Source organism: Nipponia nippon, unplaced genomic scaffold (genome assembly GCF_047370975.1).
Source record: "Nipponia nippon isolate SJK-2023a ecotype South Korea unplaced genomic scaffold, ASM4737097v1 scaffold_25, whole genome shotgun sequence".
Taxonomy (NCBI): Eukaryota; Metazoa; Chordata; class Aves; order Pelecaniformes; family Threskiornithidae; genus Nipponia; species Nipponia nippon.
Window position 1 is genome coordinate 844,245 of NW_028262342.1, and position 18,410 is coordinate 862,654.

Here is an 18,410-nt window from a genome sequence, read left to right on the forward strand (position 1 = left end):
GGTGGGAGCCGGGACCCCGGGCCCGTCCCGGCGTGGGGGGCGGGGGGCGGCGGGGGGGGAGCCGAGCCGGGGCCGCTGCCGCTTTAAGGCGCGGGCAGCGCGGGGCGGACCCGCCGCCGCCGCCCCTCCCGCCCGCGCCCGGCGGGGCCGCGCTGCCGCGGGCAGCACCATGCTGCGGGCGGGGAGGCCGCGCCGCGCCCCGCGCCTGGCCAGCAGGTACCGCACCGGCACCGCGCCGGCACCGGCACCGGGCGGGGCGCGGCGCGGCGGGCGGGCGGGCGGGCGGCCGGAGCCCGGCCCCGGCAGACAAAGCCCCGCGCCCCGGGGCCGCACCGCGGGCGCTGCTTTGTCTCGGCCGCGCCGCGGGGAGGAAGGGGGGGACCCGGGCAGCGCAGCCCCGCCCGGCACCGCAGCATCGGGGCGGCTCCCCGCCAGCCCCGGCCCCCGCCTCGCACCTGCAGCGCGGCCCGGCCGAGCCCCCGCGGGGCTCCCGGGGCTCCGGTACCCCCGGCCGGCGGAGCTGACCCCGCCGGGGCGGGGCGGGCACCGGGGCTGCGTGGCCGACCGGGGCGGGGGGGCTCCGAAGCGGGGTGCGGCCGGGCCGGGAGGGGAGCGGAGCAGCCCCACGCAGCGCGGCCGTGGGTCAGGTCCATCCCCTGCTCTCTCCGGGGTGCAGCCACCTCCTCGGGTCGGGGTGTGCATCACCGGGACCGTGTCGGGACCTTGCTGGCCGGCGGTGGGCTCCCGCACGCCCGGCCGGTGCCCGGGAGCGCGGCAGGACGGTCAGGCTGCCGCAGCCCCCGCCTCGCTGCCGCCGCTGCCCTTGAGCATCCTTCCCCCGGGGGTGCGGGGACACAGCGGGGCGCAGGGCCTGCGGGTGTCCCGGCGCATCGCTGCCTTCGGGGTGGTGCGGTGCGGTGCCGGCTGAAGGGAGGTGGGGAATTGCTCTGCGTAAGATGGAGGGGCTGGAGCACAAAGCAGGAATTGAGTTTTGCCCTCAGCGTGACGCTGCGGCATGGCTGCCCCCCATTTGGGGTCTGCGGGGGGCACTCGGGCGGCCTCGGCCGGCAGGGACCGGGATGCCAGGGCTCGGCCCTGCTCCCAGAGTTTGCGTTTGCCGAGGGGCTGTCGGTGCAGCCTGAGTTGAGGCTTTCCTTGCTGTCCCAGCTGCTGCATGCACGTGCCAGTTTTGGGGACCCCTCAGTGTGCCCCATAAGAGAGCCAGAGACACCCGCAGCGGGCAGCTGGCTCCCAGGCCTCATCCCATGGCTTGAGTGCTGTTGGGATGTCAGCTGTGACCTTCCCTGTTGCCCTTCCTTGGCATGGGGTTGCTGAGGAGGATCTGGGGTGACCTCCTGCCCCGGTTCAGCCCCCGACGGTGTGCCTGTTTCACCGGGGCTCCCCAGATGCCTGGTGCCAGGGCAGCAGGGGCTTCCCATACGTGGCTGGGAGAGCATTTGGGGTTTGCCCTGCTGGGCCACAAAAGCCAAGCTGAAGAGACCCAGCACCACGTTTGAGCACAGCCATGTGCCCGCACGCAGCACCGAAGCCCTGCCTCGCTCCCAGCGCTGCCTGCGGAGCTGCAAGGGTGCTGCCAGCCTGGGAGAGGAGTTTTGCCTCGTGCTCTGGGGTGGGGATTTCTGTCCCGGTGAGAAGCAACCCCCAGCACAGGGGCTGGTGGTGGGAGATGCTTGGGGCCGCGCAGCACATCCCGGGCATGTGCTCGTAATTAAATCCCTTCCTGGGCAGCAGCGCCTGTGGGGCTCTGTCCCAAAAGCTGCCATGGGGATGCAGGGGACTGTGTCCATCCTGGCTCTGGCCAGTCCCCAATGTCTGGGAAGAGCAGGGTACATGGGGCTGGTTGGAGGGTGCTGGAGCTGCCTGCTTTGCTCCATCCTGGGGTTTGGGTATCCCGGAGGGGGTGGTGGTGGCTGTTGCTTGTGCCCTGGCACCCCAGTTGGCGGAGGTGCCCAGCAGGTGCCCTCTTCTCTGCTGGGCCACGCTGTCCTGTCCCCAGCTCAGCCAGGGTCATGGTGTCACTTGGGTGACGCTAAGTAGCTTCACCAGCTGCTGGGGCTCCGGTGTTTGCTGGGCTCCTCCTGCATCTCTGTGGCCCCAGTGTTGGGGACCAAGCGTCTCTGGCAGGCACCGGGGCTGGCTGCAGCCCCCCGGCTCTGCTCCTCTCTCCTACGCCGCTGCTTGTCGCCCCCAGCCTCTTGCAACCCCCTTGGAGGCTGCGGGGCCTCGCTGACCTACTCAGCTGCTGACCTGAAAGGGGCTGTGCTCATCCTGCTGGAAGATGCTCCATGCCTGTCTGTGCCGGATCGCCGTGGGCACGTGCTGTGGAGCTGGCCAGGCCCGTGGGGTGCACAGGCAGCTGCCAGGCCCGTGGGGTGTGCAGGCAGCTGCCGCCCCGGCACAGTGCTGACTGACGGCCCCGGAGATGGGCTTGTGCACGGTCCGCTGAGCCCTCGGCATGGAGCAGCCGCCCTGGCGCAGCAGCGGTGCCCGTACCTGCTGCCTGTGCCCGCTGTGGATGCTGGGTGCTGGAGAGGGGGGAGCAGGGTGCGGCGAGGCGGTGGGTGGTGGCCACCCGAGGAAGGGTGGATGCTGCGTGGCAGCTGGTTTGTTTACTCCAGCCGGTCCCTGCCCTTTCCGGCAATCTTCCCAACCCTCTCAGTGGGGCAGGTTGCAGGGGGCTTGGTGCCAACCATGGTGCTACCAGCCCTGCTGGCATGGGCGCTGACCTCCCTGCGCTGCCCAGGTACCCCCCGTCCCCAAAAACCCCCTACAAGGGCCTTATCGGGGAGATGTGGGGTCACTGCGGCTTGTCTGCTGGCAGGGCACCGAGCGAGTGCCAGGCTGGGCTGGAGCCAGCCGCGGCCACCGAGTGCCAGCTCCCTGCCGTGGCCCTGCAGCAGGCACTGCTGGGAGCTGAGGTTTGCGCCCCGGCAGCCCCCAGAGCGGGGAAATCGCACGGGTGGCAGGACCTGCTGGGCAGAGCTGGGGCTGGGCAGGGGGATCTGATGCTGTCTCTGCCCTTGCAGCTGGGATGAGAGCAGCTCCATCAGCAGCGGCCTCAGCGATGCCTCTGACAACCTCAGCTCCGAGGAGTTCAACGCCAGCTCCTCACTCAACTCCCTGCCCTCCACCCCCACCGCCTCGCGCAGGAACTCAGCCATAGCGGTAGGTGCCCATGGTGCCCGGACCCTTCCTGGCACTGGTCCGGCTCAGTGCCACAGCCTCTGCAGGAGGGAGGGGATGGAGGGTGCTGGAGTGGGGAAACTGAGGCATGGCACAGGGTGTCTGGTGCATCCCTCTCCCAGCTGGCTGATGCTCCCTGGGGATGGGTTTGGGGTGGGTGCCAGGAGCACCCCTGACCCTGCTCTGCCTGCAGCTGCGCACGGACTCGGAGAAGCGCTCGCTGGCAGAGAGCGGGCTGAGCTGGTACGGTGAGGGCGAGGACAAGGCTCCCAAGAAGCTGGACTACGACAGCAGCAGCCTCAAGATGGAGCACGGCTCCTCCAAGTGGCGGCGGGAGCCCTCGGAGGGCGGCGAGGAGGGGCCCAAGGGCGGCGAGCTGAAGAAGCCTGTCAGCCTGGGCACCCCGGGCTCACTCAAGAAGGGCAAGACCCCTCCGGTGGCCGTGACCTCCCCCATCACCCACACGGCCCAGAGCACCCTCAAAGTGGCAGGTGAGACCTGATTCGGGCAGGGTCCAGCTTTTCCGGTGGGGAGAGGGTTGGGTGGCGTCTTCGTATGCCTTCCCCGAGCACGTTGGCCATGGGATGCGCTGTGACTGTGCTCAGACCCCACAGCCTGATGTGGGCTGGAGGGGGTGGCAGGGCCTGCAGGCAGGTTGTGGATCTGGCCCCATGCTAAGCCCTGCTTGCCCAGGGCCGTGCCTGCCCCGTGGCCTCGTGGCCACGCGCTGGGCTGGGGCTGGCTGGGTGCACCGGCGGCCTGGCCGTGGCTCTGGCCTAACACCTAGGACAGTGTCACATCCCTCCATCTCCATCACGTCCCCGCATCTCTGACGCCAGTGTCCGACCTGCGCTAGTTTGCACCCAAATGTCCCCAGAGCCTCCTGGAATGCTAACCAGTCCTTCCCTGCCCACTAGGCAAGCCCGAGACCAAAGCCACTGACAAGAGCAAGCTGTCTGTGAAGAGCACAGGCCTGCAGCGCTCCTCCTCCGATGCTGGCCGTGACCGCATCACCGATGCCAAGAAGCCACCCTCGGGTCTCACGCGCCCCTCAGCTTCCAGCTCCTTTGGCTATAAGAAACCGGCTCCCACCACTGGCACGGCCACCGTCATGCAGGCTGGGGGCTCAGCCACTCTTGGCAAGATCCAGAAGAGCTCCGGTATCCCCGTCAAGCCAGTCAGTGGGAGGAAAACAAGCCTGGACGTCTCCAATGCAGCCGAGCCCGGCTTCCTGGCCCCAGGGGCTCGTTCCAACATCCAGTACCGCAGCCTGCCCCGGCCGGCCAAATCCAGCTCCATGAGCGTGACTGGCGGCCGTGGCGCCAACCGGCCGGTCAGCAGCAGCATCGATCCCAGCCTGCTGAGCACCAAACAGGGCAGCATCTCGGTGTCGCGGCTCAAGGAGCCGTCCAAGATCGGCGCCGGCCGTGGCACGCCGGCCCCTGTGAACCAGACAGACCGTGAGAAGGAGAAGGCTAAGGCCAAGGCGGTGGCGCTTGACTCGGAGTGTGGGACACTGAAGAGCGTCAGCTCGCCTGAGAGCACCCCAAAAGCCCAGGCCAACCTCCCGCCGGCGGCCAAGGTGGCCGAGCTGCCCCCCACGCCTCTCAGGTACGATCCTTCCACCTCTGAGGGCAGCAGGTGCCCAGCACAGCTGTGCCCAGCACCCAGCCGTGTCCAGCACCCGAGTCTCACCTGCTTCCTTACCTGTTTTCCCCTCTCCAGAGCGGCCGCCAAGACCTACGTGAAGCCTCCCTCGCTGGCTAACTTGGACAAGGTCAACTCCAACAGCCTGGACTTGCCCTCCTCCAGCGAGCTGCACACCCCACACACTGCCAAGCTCCAGGACCTGCACCCGGCCGGCGGGCATCTGGCACCCTGCTTCAGCCCCAGTCCTGCCCCCATCCTCAACATCAACTCAGCCAGCTTCTCCCAGGGCCTGGAGCTCATGGGTGGCTTCAGCGTCCCCAAAGAGGGCAGGATGTACCCCAAGCTCTCAGGCCTGCACCGCAGCATGGAGTCCCTGCAGATGCCCATGAGCCTGCCCAGTGCCTTTTCAGGGGGCAGCACCACCACCCCCACCCCTGCTGCCGCGCCCCCCGCCAGCACGGAGGAGGAGGAAGAGGCAGGGGAGCTGGGCTGGAGCGGGAGCCCCCGGCTTGCACATCTGGAGAGGTATGGCTGGAGGGAGGGCATGGGACTGCCGGTGCACCTCTGCGGGCTCAGATCCCTCCCTGCCGCCCTGCCGTGACCTTTGCCTGCTTTGGGGGCTCTTCCTGCTACGTTTCTGGGGAAAAGCCCCCTGTCCCCGCGGCTCAACCCCCAATGGCACCTTCCCTCGTCTGTGCAGGGATGTGACTGGTCTTTCCTTCCCTTCCAGTGCCAACCGCGACAGGAACACACTGCCCAAGAAAGGGCTGAGGTAAAAGAGCCTGAATCACTTTTGGACAGCGCTGGGGAGGGAGGGTGGGTGTGTGGAGCTTTCTGCGGGGGGCTGGCGGTGCCCTCCACGCCGGGGAGGCTGGGCTGCAGTGCGGCGGGCAGGAGCCAGGATGGTGCTGGTCCACCTCGCCATGCCTGTCTGCTCTGCTCCCCAGGTACCAGCTCCACTCCCAGGAGGAGGCTAAGGAGCGGCGCCATTCGCACGCCGTCAGCAGCGGGCTCCCCGAGTCGGATGATCAGCAGGAGCTGCCCTCGCCCCCTGCCCTCCCCATGGCGCTGGTTGGGAAGGGTCCGCTCACCAGCATCGGTCAGTGCCCTCCGCTGCCAGCCCCCTTCTGCTTGCGACAAGCCCTGTCCCTCCTGCTCCCTGCCACCTCGTGCTCCCCGTGTGACTCGCTGATGCTGCGCTGGGTGCTGCTTTTCTCCTTGACACCTCAACACCCAGCGCCTGGTGCTTTTGGCCCACCAAGGTGCTGGGTTGTGGCCAAGGACCAGGGATTTCCATCACCTCTGTTTCAGGGCGTCTCATCCACCCTCAGGGCTCTGCCCGTGGCTCCCTGCTTCTCTGGGGGTCCCCAGCAGGGCAAGGGGTGAGCCCTGCCCTGCTCTTGCCAGGACCTGTGTGTTCCTGGAGGGTTTGGGGGGGTCCAGGCAGATGGATTGGGGCTGCTGGTGGGGGGCAGCGGGTGCTGAGGTGCTCCCCTCCTGCACCTGGAGGTGATGGCCTCTTGCGTGGTAGTGCCCACTTTGTCCTGGGGCAATGGATTTGTTTCTCAGCCCTGTGGTTACCTTGGTGCTGGTGTCCAGGTCTTCCCAGCGTAAATCTGCATTTTAGCTTTCCCCCAGCCCCCCTGCTTTGGGACCACAACTGCTGCTTCCTCTCCACATCCCAGCTCTCATGGATTGCTCCCAGCCCTGCTTCCCCATCCTGATCCCAGGTGCCTGGCGTGACTCTGACCCTGCCTTTCCCCCGCCTTCTCCTTGCAGTGAGCCCCACTGCTGCCACAGCCCCGCGGATCACCCGCTCCAACAGCATCCCCACCCACGACTCCACCTTCGAGCTGTACAGCACATCCCAGATGGGCAGCACCCTCTCTCTGGCCGACAAGCCCAAGGGCATGATCCGCTCGGGCTCCTTCCGCGACCCTGTGGACGATGGTGAGAGTGTGCTGCGCTCCTGCCCAGGCGAAAGGCAGTCCCGGGGCAGAGGCATGGGGGCTCCCCGCACAGACGTCCCTTCCTCCTGGCGCTGCTGCAGCACTGTCAGATGGGTTGGTGCATCCCATCCTCGGCGTCAGAGCAGGGGACGGGAGCCCAAGGGGCCTGGTGGACCCCTCTGCGCTGGCATCTGCTCTGGGCCACAGCCTGCCCTGACCCCTCTGGGTGCCTGGCGTCCTTGGGTTGGCCCCAGGATGTTGTGGCAATGGGGAGGCGGGGACCCACGCAGCCGGGGAGGGTGGTGGCAGAGCCCCCGGGCTCAGACAGAGAGGAGGGTGCTCCCCACGCCCTGCTGCACGCTAGGTGCCTGGGGAGGTCACCAGCCACATGCCGAGAAACGGGCAGTGCTGAGCAGCTGCCATCCCACCGTCTGCCTCCCCCGGCCCCCCGCAGAGCCTCCCTCCACTGGGAGCTCCATCCCCTGCACCCTGCTGTGCCCTGCACCTGCAGCCCCTGGGGATGCCTCTGGCCAGGGGCACCCTGACGTGCCGGGTTTTATTCTGTTGCAGTTCATGGATCGGTGCTGTCCCTGGCCTCGAGCGCGTCCTCCACCTACTCCTCCGTAAGAGCCGCCTCCGTGCTGCGCCGCTTTGTGCATGGCTGGGGGGGCCCGGGTGGGAACGGGGGGACTCTGTGCATGCCTCTGCTTTGCGCCGAGCCTGTCCATGCCTCGCTGCCCTCCTGACTGCCTGCCTCTGTCTGTCTGTCTCTCTCTGCTCTCGCGCTGACAGGCTGAGGAGAAGATGCAGTCCGAGGTGAGCCCGCACCCTCTGCTCGTCGCCTGCCCCTGCCACCGCAGCGAGGGTGAGCACCTGGCCCCTCTCACTCTCTTCACTCTCTCCCTACAGCAAATACGCAAGCTGCGCCGTGAGCTGGAGTCCTCGCAGGAGAAGGTGGCCACCCTGACGTCCCAGCTGTCTGCTAACGTGAGTCCCCACGGGAGCCGCTGCTCACTGCAAGACACACCGCTCCATGTCCCTGCAGTGCATGGGGCTGGTGCTGGCCTGCACCCATAAGAGCCTTGATTTCCCCTCTCCAGCCTCTTGCATCCCACACCCAGCAGCGGGTGCTCGCCCGGCCATGGGTGCTTGCCCAGCCGTGGGTGCTCACCTCTTTCTCTACCTCTCCCAGGCCAACCTGGTGGCGGCTTTTGAGCAGAGCCTGGTGAGCATGACATCCCGCCTGCGGCACTTGGCCGAGACCGCTGAGGAGAAGGTGGGTGCTGCTGGGGTGCCAAGTGGGCACTGGGGGGCACTGGCGGTGTGGGAGGGTGCTCATGGGGCTGGGGGTTGCTGGACTCGGGTGAGCCTGCTGTGGCACTGCCCGCCCCAAGGGTGCTCTCGGGGTGGGCCCTGCGCCGTTGGAACGCTCTCTACGGTTCCTGGCTCTGCTCCCCCAGGACACGGAGCTGCTGGACCTGCGAGAGACCATCGACTTCCTGAAGAAGAAGAACTCAGAGGCCCAAGCTGTGATCCAGGGCGCCCTGAACGGCACCGACGTCACCCCCAAAGGTAAGGCGTGCCTCGGCAGCCCCTCGCCATGGGGGTTTGCAGCCCCTCCTGACCCCCTCACCCAAGCCCAGCTGGGCTGCTCCTGCCTGGGGCTGGCACAGGGCACCCCTCGCTCCAGTGAGATGTTCAGACGGGAGGCAGGGTGCCCCGGGTAGCAGCTCTTCCCTACCTCGGACCCCTGAGCATCTACAGCCAAGGTCAGACAGCCAGAGCTGTCACTGCAGGAGGTCTTGGTGCTGGTGCCTGGGGGTGACAGGATGGTCGTCCTCCGCAGGACACCTCTTCACCAAGCCCTTTGCCGATGGCCCAGTTTTGGCTGCAGATCTTGGCTTTGTTCCCATGAGTGCTGTTTCTAGCCCTGAAACCCCAATGTGAGCACAAGGTGCTGGCAGGGAGGTGGCCTGGGACAGCACGATGTGTGCTCTGGGCGTCTCCTGGGGTTTGGGGTCACTGGCAAATGGCAGCACCCATGTGGTGTCTTTGCCCCACCTCATCTTATGAGGTGACTCTGAGAGCTCAGAAGGTGTTTGGGTGGGAGAAGGGAAAGGGTGCAGGGAGGAGAGTGCAGGTGGCTCTGGCGTTGGGGCAGACGCAGTTTGCTGATACCTCCTTTCCCGGTCTCTCCTCCTTCTCTTGCTGGCTCCAGAGCTGCGTATCAAGCGGCAGAACTCCTCTGACAGTATCTCCAGCCTCAACAGCATCACCAGCCACTCCAGCATCGGCAGCAGCAAGGACGCCGATGCCAAGAAGAAGAAGAAGAAGAGCTGGGTAGGTTGGACGGAGCTCTGGGAGGACAAGTGGGGCTTGGGGAGCTGCTGGCAGGGTCTGGCCGAGTTCAGCCCCGCAAGCCAGCTGCTCTCGGTGTACCTTGGCATCACGGTGTTGGTCCCTTGTGTCCTCTGGGGACAGCGCTGGCGAGGAGCGTGTAGCCACCATGGATTTGTGTCTTGATGTGCTGGCCGGGACTTCTCCAGCCCCTCTGGGAGTTTTCCAGCCCTGGTCCGTCCTGCACCCCTGCTCCCTCGTGGTTTCCCCACACATCTCCCTTCTGCCCACGCGGGGAGCCAGACACCTTGGCCAGGCAGCCCCTTCCCTGCACCAAGCAGATCCGAGCTGGACGCGTGATTAAGTCTTGCTTTGTTTTGTTTCTCTCCCCCTATGCTGACCTCAACCCTTTTTTTCCAGGTGTACGAGGTAAGTCCTATGCCGTCCCCTCCACCCCGTGCCGTGCCCAGCCAGGGCCTTCGCTCCATTTTGCAGGACGGTGCTCATAACACTACCCATCCCATCCATCCCACTGGCACTAACCCCCAGCACGGGCCATCCCGGGGTCCCCCGCTGGGCTGCGCGCACCTTGGCTGCTTCCTTTCATGTTAAGGCCAAACTGTGCACCCATGTGGAGGGGCTGAACTGCCCCAGGCGGCCCTGAGGCAGCAGGAGGGGCTCGGATGGGGACCTGTCCCATGGATGGGGACAGTCCCTTTCTTGCCCAGGGAAGGCAGGCACCCTCCTGACTCCCTGTAGCAAGATCTTTTGGGATGGGGACCTCACTGCAGCCCTGCCTGTGGCACCGGGGTGTGGTGCTGCCCAGCTCCACGTTGCCAGGGCTGGCCTGATGTGGACCCAAGTGGCTCTGTCCCTGTCGGGACCCACGTGGGTCCCAGTGCTCCCCTGCTCTCCTGCCATCAGCAGAGCCTGACACCCCCCTGTTTTTTTTTAACACTGAAATGCAACGCTTTTGCTTTTGGGGACATGCCAGACCAGCCTGCCAGGTGCCTGTGGGAACTGGGCCAGATCCTGCCTGTTCTCTGTCCCCTTTTCCTCCCACCTTCCCTCGGAGCAGGCCCTGGCCCTCCAGGGGACACAGTGTGAGCTCAGGGTGCCCGTCCTGCTGCTCTCCCGCAGGCTGGTGGTGCGTAAGCGTGACCCAGGCCCGGTTTGGCCCCTGTGCAGTGTCCATCCGCCCTCCCTGGCCTTGGCACGAGGCTCACCTGCCCGCTGCTCTGTGTGTGCTGTGTGCATGCTGCATGCCCAGCCGGGACCCCCGGTGACATCTCGCGGGCGGCTGGCCGGCCCTCTGCGCTTCCAGGAGGACCCTACAGGGCAGAGGGGGGGTGTGGGGCTGAAATTGTCCCCTTGCACCAGGACCCCGGCTCTGCAGTGGCTGGAGGGGGGGATGTTCCCCTAAATGCCACTTCCTGGGGTGGCTGTGATGGGGTTAACATGAGGATGGAGTCAGCCCTTCCCAATGGACCAGGGTGCTGGTGCAGTGCCTGAACACCCTGATGTGGGTGCTGGCGGGGAGCAGGGCTGGGGGAAGCCTGACCAGGACACAGGTCCCACTCTGTGGGGCTGTTTGGTGCCATCCAGGCTGGGGCTGGAGTGTTGCACAAAGGGCCGTGCACCCCCGTCCGTCAGCTGTGCCAGCAGAGCGGGGTTAGGCCGGTGCCTTCCCCGGGGCAGCGGTAGGGCACGGTGCTGCCTCGGTGGTGGATATGGCGTTACTGGTCCCAGCTCAGGCTGTGGGTCCTGGGCAGACAGCGGCCCCGGGGCAAGACTGGGCCAGGTCTCTGCGTGTAAGGCTGCACTGTCTGGCTGTCCCTAACAAGAGCATTTCCATCTCCCGTAGCTACGCAGCTCCTTCAACAAGGCCTTCAGCATCAAGAAGGGACCCAAATCAGCCTCGTCCTACTCGGACATCGAGGAGATCGCCACGCCGGACTCGTCGGCCCCCTCCTCCCCCAAGCTGCAGCATGGCTCCACAGAGACTGCCTCGCCCTCCATCAAATCCTCCACGTCCTCTTCTGTGGGCATTGACACGACTGAGTATGTGGGCCAGGGTGGGCAGCACGGGGTGGCCAGGGCTGGTCATGGGGTTTGCAGGCTCCTGCCCTGGACGCATGCAAGATTCTGTCTCTCCCGTGGCCCAGGCTCTTCCAGGCCCACAGTGAGGGCGAGCCGGAGAAGAAGGAGGTGTCAGAGCTGCGGTCAGAGCTGTGGGAGAAGGAGATGAAGCTGACGGACATCCGCCTGGAGGCCCTCAACTCGGCCCACCAGCTGGAGCAGCTGCGGGAGACCATGCACAACATGCAGGTGAGGACCACTGCCAGAAGCCCTCTGGGTCTGAGCACCTCGGTGGCCCCGGGATGCTTCTGGCATCCAGCTCCTCACCCTGTGCTGTAACTGGTTCTTCCCCAGCTGGAGGTGGATCTCCTGAAGGCTGAGAACGACCGGCTCAAAGTGGCTCCGGGGCCCTCGGCAGTGCCAGGCTCCGTTCCTGGCCACATCACAAGCACGTCGGCCTCCTCTTCACCACGGCGCTCCCTGGGTCTCACCCTTGGCCATGCCTTCAACCCCAGCCTGGGGGATGCAGGTAGGGATGATGGAGCTGCTGGCAGACGGGGAAGGCCTGGGACAGAGACATGGGTGTGGTGGGAACGTGCTGCTGCTCACCGGGAGGCAGCTGCACACAGGGATCTGCTGTGCCGCCGGTGCCACGATCAGCCGCAGCAAGATTTGGCTCAGGCTGGGCACGGTCAGGCCCGGTGGCTCGGCTCTCCCGGCCGGCACAGCCTCACTGCTCCGTCCCTAGACGTGTCTCCCATGGACGCTGTCAGCGCTGGCACCCAGAAGGACGAGCTGACGCTGCGGATTGTGGTGCGCATGCCACCCCAGCACATCATCAAGGGGGTAAGTGTGGGCTGCATGGCGAGCCTGACCTGTCCCAGTGCCGTGGCCCTGGAAAAGGGGCAGAGAGTGCCTCTGTGGGGCCAGATGCAGTGCTCCAACTCTGCACACCTCGGCCTTCACTCCTAGGACCTCAAGCAGCAGGAGTTTTTCCTGGGCTGGACCAAGGTGAGCGGGAAGGTGGACTGGAAGATGCTGGATGAGGCTGTCTGCCAGGTCTTCAAGGTAGGAACGTGAGGACCCCTCTTTTGAGAGCCGTCCTTTTACACTGCTCCACCATGCCTGACGCTCCCTGGCCCAGGTCCTTACCAGAGTCTCCTGGAGCTGTTGAGCACCGCTTGCTCCCTGCCAGCCCTCAGGAGCACTGACAGCCCTGTCCTTGTCCACGTAGGATTACATCACCAAGATGGATCCTGCTTCCACGCTGGGGCTCAGCACCGAGTCTGTGTACGGCTACAGCATCAGCCACATCAAGCGGGTCCTAGACACAGAGCCACCAGAGCTGCCGCTGTGCCGCCGGGGCCTGACCAGCATCGTTGTGACACTCAAAGGTCAGTGTGGCAGAGAGGCTCCATCGCTGTCCCATCTTCCCTCCGTCTCACAGTGTTGTGGGGCATGAGTGGGACCCTCGGCCCTCCCCTGCCTGCAGGCTTGAAGGAGAAGTGCGTGGACAGCCTAGTGTTCGAGACGCTCATCCCCAAGCCCATGATGCAGCATTACATCAGCCTCCTGCTGAAGCACCGGCGGCTCATCCTCTCGGGACCCAGCGGCACCGGCAAGACCTACCTGACCAACCGCCTGGCTGAGTACCTGGTGGAGCGCTCAGGTCGGGACGTCACTGAGGGCATCGTCAGCACCTTCAACATGCACCAGCAGTCCTGCAAGGTGAGGGCACGCAGCAGCCAGAAGCATCTCTGTTGGCACTGGTGCCGCGGTCCCCGTTGGCAGCCGTGCCACGGCCCCACGTGTGATGCCCGGCCTGTTCGTTGCAGGACCTGCAGCTGTACCTCTCCAACCTGGCCAACCAGATCGACCGGGAGACGGGCACGGCAGACGTGCCGCTGGTGATCCTCCTAGATGACCTCAGTGAGGCGGGCTCCATCAGTGAGCTTGTCAACGGCGCGCTCACGTGCAAGTACCACAAATGGTGAGAACCCCACTGCACCCTCCTCCGGCGCAGTCTCCCAGGCATATGCATGGTCCCCGCTGCTCTCGGCAAGATCCCTGGGCTTGTGGAGATGAGGCTGCACGGCCACGCATGTCCGCTACGCTCCAGTCAGCTCTGCCATGGGCAGGGGTGATGCAGGGTGCTGTTTCTCATGGATCCTGTCTCTCTCTCTCTCGCTCACTCAGCCCCTACATCATTGGGACCACCAACCAGCCTGTGAAGATGACCCCAAACCATGGCCTCCATCTCAGCTTCAGGTGGGAATCATACATCCCTGGGGACCATCCCCGTGGGGCTGGGGGGCAGAGGCCGTCACTCCTGCCCCTGGGCAGTCCTGGGGACACATCCTGGGATTGGGGACCCTGATGAGGACCGAGCCCCAGGCCTGTCCCTGCCATCCCAGAGGGACCTGATGCCCTACCCTTGGGCACGTGCAGTGTGGGGGTGCTAGGAGGTCCCCCGAGGGTGCTGGGGAGCAGGGCAGCTTGTGTGGAGCCCCAGCCCTGAACACCTGAGTCTTTCCCCCAGGATGCTGACCTTCTCAAACAACGTGGAGCCAGCTAACGGCTTCCTTGTGCGCTACCTGCGGCGGAAGCTGCTGGAGTCGGACACAGACGTCAACGCCAACAAGGAGGAGCTGCTGCGTGTGCTGGACTGGGTGCCCAAGCTCTGGTACCACTTGCACACCTTCCTGGAGAAACACAGCACCTCCGACTTCCTCATCGGTATGGCCTTGCCACACACCTCCCTCCTCTACCTCGCACTGCTAGGAGCCCCCAGGGACTGGGGCAAAAGGCTCCCAAAGGAGCTTGGGGAGCTGACGTGCTGCCCCGTGTCCCCCAGTCCCACACAACCAAAAGCCCGTGGGCGGTGCATGCAAGTGTTGCTCTTCCCTGGGTGGTATTTGTTCCTGTGCCCCTTTGGGAGCTGTCACCGTGGTGTCAGCCAAGGCCGCCTGTCTGACTGGCACCCTTCCTTGGGCAGGGAGGAACCGTGTTTTCCCGGGCAGGTCTCCCTTTGCTTCACCATGCTTTTGGGGGGTAGATCGACCTTAGCAGCCCCATTACTTGCCCAGGAGCTTGTGTTCTGTCCATGTGCGTCAGGCAGATGCTGCCTGGATGCTGCTCCCAGGAGGTGGTTGAGCCCAGGGCACCCTGCGCAGCCAGGCTTGCCCGCCTTGGTGCTGTGCTGCCACGGGGCCAGTGACTGGAGCAGGGGGACCCAGCTCCCATTTTCACTCTCTGCCTTCCCCCGCAGGTCCCTGCTTCTTCCTGTCCTGCCCCGTTGGAATTGAGGATTTCCGCACCTGGTTCATCGACCTGTGGAACAACTCCATCATCCCTTACCTGCAGGAGGGGGCAAAAGATGGGCTCAAGGTACCCGGAGCTGCCTGGCATGAGGGAACGCAAACCAGCAGTGCTTGGGGACATGATGCAGCAATCTAACGGGGCAGGGAGAGGGGAGGCACTGGGATTTTGGGCACGGGTGGCACCTCTGTCAGTCCCTGTGGCTACAGTGGGATGTAGCACTGTCCTGGGAGGGTGCAGGGTGCCACGTCGCCAGCCTCTGGCTTGTGCTGAAGAGGCGGCTGCCGCTTGCTCCCTGCCTGCAGGTCCACGGGCAGAAGGCAGCCTGGGAGGACCCTGTGGAGTGGGTGCGGGACACCCTGCCCTGGCCGTCAGCGCAGCAGGACCAGTCCAAGCTGTACCACCTGCCCCCACCCACCATCGGTCCCCATAGCACCGTTTCCCCTCCCGAGGAGCGCACCGTCAAAGACACGACACCCAGCTCCTTGGACTCAGACCCTCTGGTACGACCCTGCTGCGCCGGTCACTGGGAGGTGGGCTGGGCGGTGCTGGTGGAGAGGGGAGAGCAAGGTGGAGCTTCGCTTTCCCAGTTATTTTTCAGTGTAAAAAGCCTGATTTGGGGATGCAGAAACATTTTGCGCTCCTGGGAGGAGCGGTGGGTGCGGGATGGTGGCACCGGCAGGCATGCTGCACACCGAGGCACATTGTGATGTGCCAGCAAATGGGCACGGCGTGGTGCTCCACGAAGCATCACGTCCACACGCAGAGCCACAAGCCGACTGGGGCTTGCACCTACGTGTCCTGGTGTGTCACTCCGAGAGGCTGCTAGAGACAGGAGGCTGCCACAGCTGATGCCAGCTGATGCACCGGGGCCTGGCCCCCCACACTGCTTTGCCATGCTCAGCCTTGAGCATCCCAGCTGTGCCCAAGGCCAGATCCTGGTGACAGGGAGGGATTTTGCAACATCTCGGCTTTGCTTTGCTCTCCAAGGAGCTTCTTGGGGTGGCTGGTTTGTATGGGAGGGCAAGGAGGGCCTGGTGGCCTTGGCTTCCCCAGGCCATCCACAGACCTCTCGTCCCCCTCGGGCTTGGTGCCACGCTCCTCTCCCCACAGATGGCCATGCTGCTGAAGCTCCAGGAAGCCGCCAACTACATCGAGTCTCCGGACCGCGAGACCATGGTGGATCCCGACCTGCAGTCGACTCTGTGAGGCCCGGACATGCCGGCCCAGGCGGAGGGGAGCCGCCGCCAGCCACCGCTCCCACCGGGCTGCTCTCCTTTTCCTTTGGTATCCCGGAGCGCGGGGCTGGCGAGCGAGTGGAGAGGACCGGGGCTCCAGCACGGAGTGTGGGGAAGCTCCGCTCATCCATGGGAGAGTGCGAGGTGCCGTCTCTCCTCCCGACCCTGGGGGTAGGAGAATCCTGGTTTCTCTTCTTGTTTTTTTTTCTGTCTCTATTGCAAACTCTCGGGCTTTGGGGCCAGGGCGACCGATGTGGCTGAGTCCCCGCTCCCGGGAGCCGCAGGAAGGCCCCTGCGTGGGGCAGGGACCCCGCGGGAGCTGCCTGGGCCAAAGCTGGGGGACGCAGGAGGAGCGTGTGGCCGCAGGACGAGAGCGCGGGCGCGAGGGTCTCCAGCTCCTTCTCCACCCAGCCAGGCATAGCTGAGGGCAGGCGACGAGGGAGCCTCAGGCTGGCTGAGGAGGAGCGCAGCTCTCATCGCTGTCTTTGTACGTTCCCTGTTTCACCTGCATGGCAGCCGCTGCGACCAGGACAGCCCAATAAACCCTGCATTGGTTATTTTATTTTGTTTCCCCCCCTCCCGTTTTCCTTTGGCTGAGTCCAGACTTTGCTTTGGTCCCTTTTTTGTTCTGGTTCTTTGCTCTCCTGGCCTGGAGCCCGTGGGCCGGTGCCCACCACTTCCCTGTAAGCAGCTCCCTTTCCCTTTGGTTTCTTTTGCAGCTGTTGGTTCCACCACTCAGACCACCTCTGTCACAAAACTGGTGCTCACTGGATGATCTCCAGTCCCTGAACCCACCTCCCAGGGCCTCACAGCTTGGCTGAGATGGGACTTGGCAGCCAATGGTAGCGGGATGCTCCCAGAGCAGCCCCTTGCCTGGCAGCTCCCCCTTCCCCAAAAGCACAAGGCAGAGTCTGGCCCTGGGGACGGGGCCTCCCAGCAGGCCGGGATGCCACGGGGCATCCCCTCCCCAGGGTACGCGGCACTGGCCGAGGCCCGGGCAGGGGAAGGGTGCTGCTGCCCCATCCCTGGGCAGTCAGACGCCTGCCCTGTCCCCTCCATGCTGGGGGGGCACAACCTGCCCCACATCCCCTCGGTGCTGCCAGGCCTGGGGCTGTGGGTTACTGAGCTGTGCCTGGGGGTGGTCCCCATGCCCCTGGCTCCCTGAGGCCCTGTGCCTTCCTGTGGCCTGGTAGGGTCTTGCTGTGTCCCATGTTGACACTCTAGGACCCCCTAGGGCTGCCACGTGTCCTGGCCTGACCGTGCAGTGTCACAGGTGAGGCTGCTGGCACGGAGGGGATCAGCCCTGGTGCTGCCGTGGTGCCTTAGTCCCCAGCCGTGCAGGAAGGGGGCACAGGGGCCTTGGGCTGGTGCTGTCACAGCCTGCTCCGGCTGCAGTGGCCTATGACTGTCCCCAAAGCCAGCTTGGCTGGGATGGGAGGGGGGTGCTGGCATTGGCCTGAGCACGGCCAAGCTGGGGCTGCTGCCTTCAGCAGCCTCGCTTGCCTGTCCCCAAGCATGGCTGCAGGGTGCTCTGCTGGCCAACACCTCCCTCCCTGAGCCCCGCTGGGCTCTGGGCCCCCCTGCTCCCCTCTGCTGCCATCCAGCTCAGCTCCCGCACTCCGCGGGGGCTCTGGAGAGCCTTTTGGGGAGAGGTGACCCCAGGGCCAGGTCTGCCAAGCCCATCCTGTCCCTGAGCCCCACCAGGCTGGGGACCCGGGCAGCCTCAGCCTCTCTGTGCTGCAGCTGCTGTGGCCTTCAGGGACGCCTCGCAACCCTCCAAAGCGCATCTCCTCCAAGGCCTGGCCTTGCCGCAGGTGCCGCTCGGAGGCAGCCGCCACCTCTGCCCTTGGTGCTCTCTCGGCCGGTGCGTCTTGCCTTGCCGCCCGGGCCAGCCGGCACATCCCGGCTGCGGCGCGTATGACCCATGGTGCTCACTTCTCCGTCTGTCCGACAGCCTCCCTGCCGTCTCCCCGCTGCCCCCCGGGGCCGGCCAGCCCGGCCCCTTTGCACAGGGATGTCCCTCCCCACGCTGGCTTGGACGCTAGGGCTTTCCGTTTGCCTTCTCTTGTGTTGCCACCGTCGGCTAAGGCCTCGCTGTAAATAGGTCTGTAGTCGAACGCCCTGCGTGAGTTGGTGGGGCCTGGCCCTGCGCCTCTTTCCTTTTTTTTTTTTTTTTTTTTTTTTTTTTTTTGGTACTCTGTGATGACTGTGCTGTGCTGACTTCTTTTCTGATTGTACAAGACGCCGGCTCAGCAGCCGCTCGAGGCCAGCGGTGGTGACCCGGCTCTCCCCTCCAGCCCCTCTCGCCCTCCTCAGGGCTCCGGTGCCCAGGGCAGGAAAGGGCACGATGCACCTTTGGGGGCTGCCCGGTGCCCTGAGGAGCCCCTCTCGCTTTGCACGGCCTGCAGGCAGCCTTGGCTGGGCCTGACTTTCTTTTCTGACACCCCACGGAGCCACCAAAACTTTGACCAAACTGTCCCCGGCACCGGCTCACCCGGGGCTGCGCTGCTGGGCGTCCCCAAACCTGTTTCCCGGGGGTTTGCCCTATCCTTTCCCAGTGTGGGGCTGCCCGTTTCCAGCCGGGCGTGCTGGAGGCGAGCAGCCCACTGTGGTGTAAATCAGGAGGAATCCCCGA

General features: G+C 65.4%; 1 protein-coding gene across 4 annotated transcripts in view; it reads left to right on the plus strand.

The window, feature by feature from the left end:
• Positions 1-16,337, plus strand: part of NAV1 (neuron navigator 1) — a 74,757-nt gene extending 58,420 nt beyond the window's left edge. For 2 of the 4 annotated variants that reach the window (XM_087762100.1, XM_087762101.1), the window contains exons 7-32: positions 3,048-3,186; positions 3,398-3,695; positions 4,122-4,815; positions 4,930-5,379; positions 5,585-5,626; positions 5,802-5,953; positions 6,634-6,804; positions 7,374-7,426; positions 7,596-7,619; positions 7,713-7,790; positions 7,996-8,079; positions 8,264-8,375; positions 9,022-9,143; positions 11,005-11,201; positions 11,306-11,468; positions 11,574-11,748; positions 11,968-12,065; positions 12,192-12,287; positions 12,454-12,613; positions 12,712-12,947; positions 13,055-13,209; positions 13,416-13,487; positions 13,759-13,955; positions 14,488-14,606; positions 14,843-15,040; positions 15,651-16,337. In XM_087762100.1, coding sequence (XP_087618226.1) covers positions 3,048-3,186; positions 3,398-3,695; positions 4,122-4,815; positions 4,930-5,379; positions 5,585-5,626; positions 5,802-5,953; positions 6,634-6,804; positions 7,374-7,426; positions 7,596-7,619; positions 7,713-7,790; positions 7,996-8,079; positions 8,264-8,375; positions 9,022-9,143; positions 11,005-11,201; positions 11,306-11,468; positions 11,574-11,748; positions 11,968-12,065; positions 12,192-12,287; positions 12,454-12,613; positions 12,712-12,947; positions 13,055-13,209; positions 13,416-13,487; positions 13,759-13,955; positions 14,488-14,606; positions 14,843-15,040; positions 15,651-15,746 — 4,381 coding nt within the window. In that variant the 3' untranslated portion in view covers positions 15,747-16,337. Of the gene's footprint in view, positions 1-131; positions 217-3,047; positions 3,187-3,397; positions 3,696-4,121; positions 4,816-4,929; positions 5,380-5,584; positions 5,627-5,801; positions 5,954-6,633; positions 6,805-7,373; positions 7,427-7,595; positions 7,620-7,712; positions 7,791-7,995; positions 8,080-8,263; positions 8,376-9,021; positions 9,144-11,004; positions 11,202-11,305; positions 11,469-11,573; positions 11,749-11,967; positions 12,066-12,191; positions 12,288-12,453; positions 12,614-12,711; positions 12,948-13,054; positions 13,210-13,415; positions 13,488-13,758; positions 13,956-14,487; positions 14,607-14,842; positions 15,041-15,650 lie in introns of those variants that run through there. The other 2 variants (XM_087762103.1, XM_087762102.1) reach the window with 2 other exon arrangements.
• Positions 16,338-18,410: the final 2,073 nt, after the last annotated feature.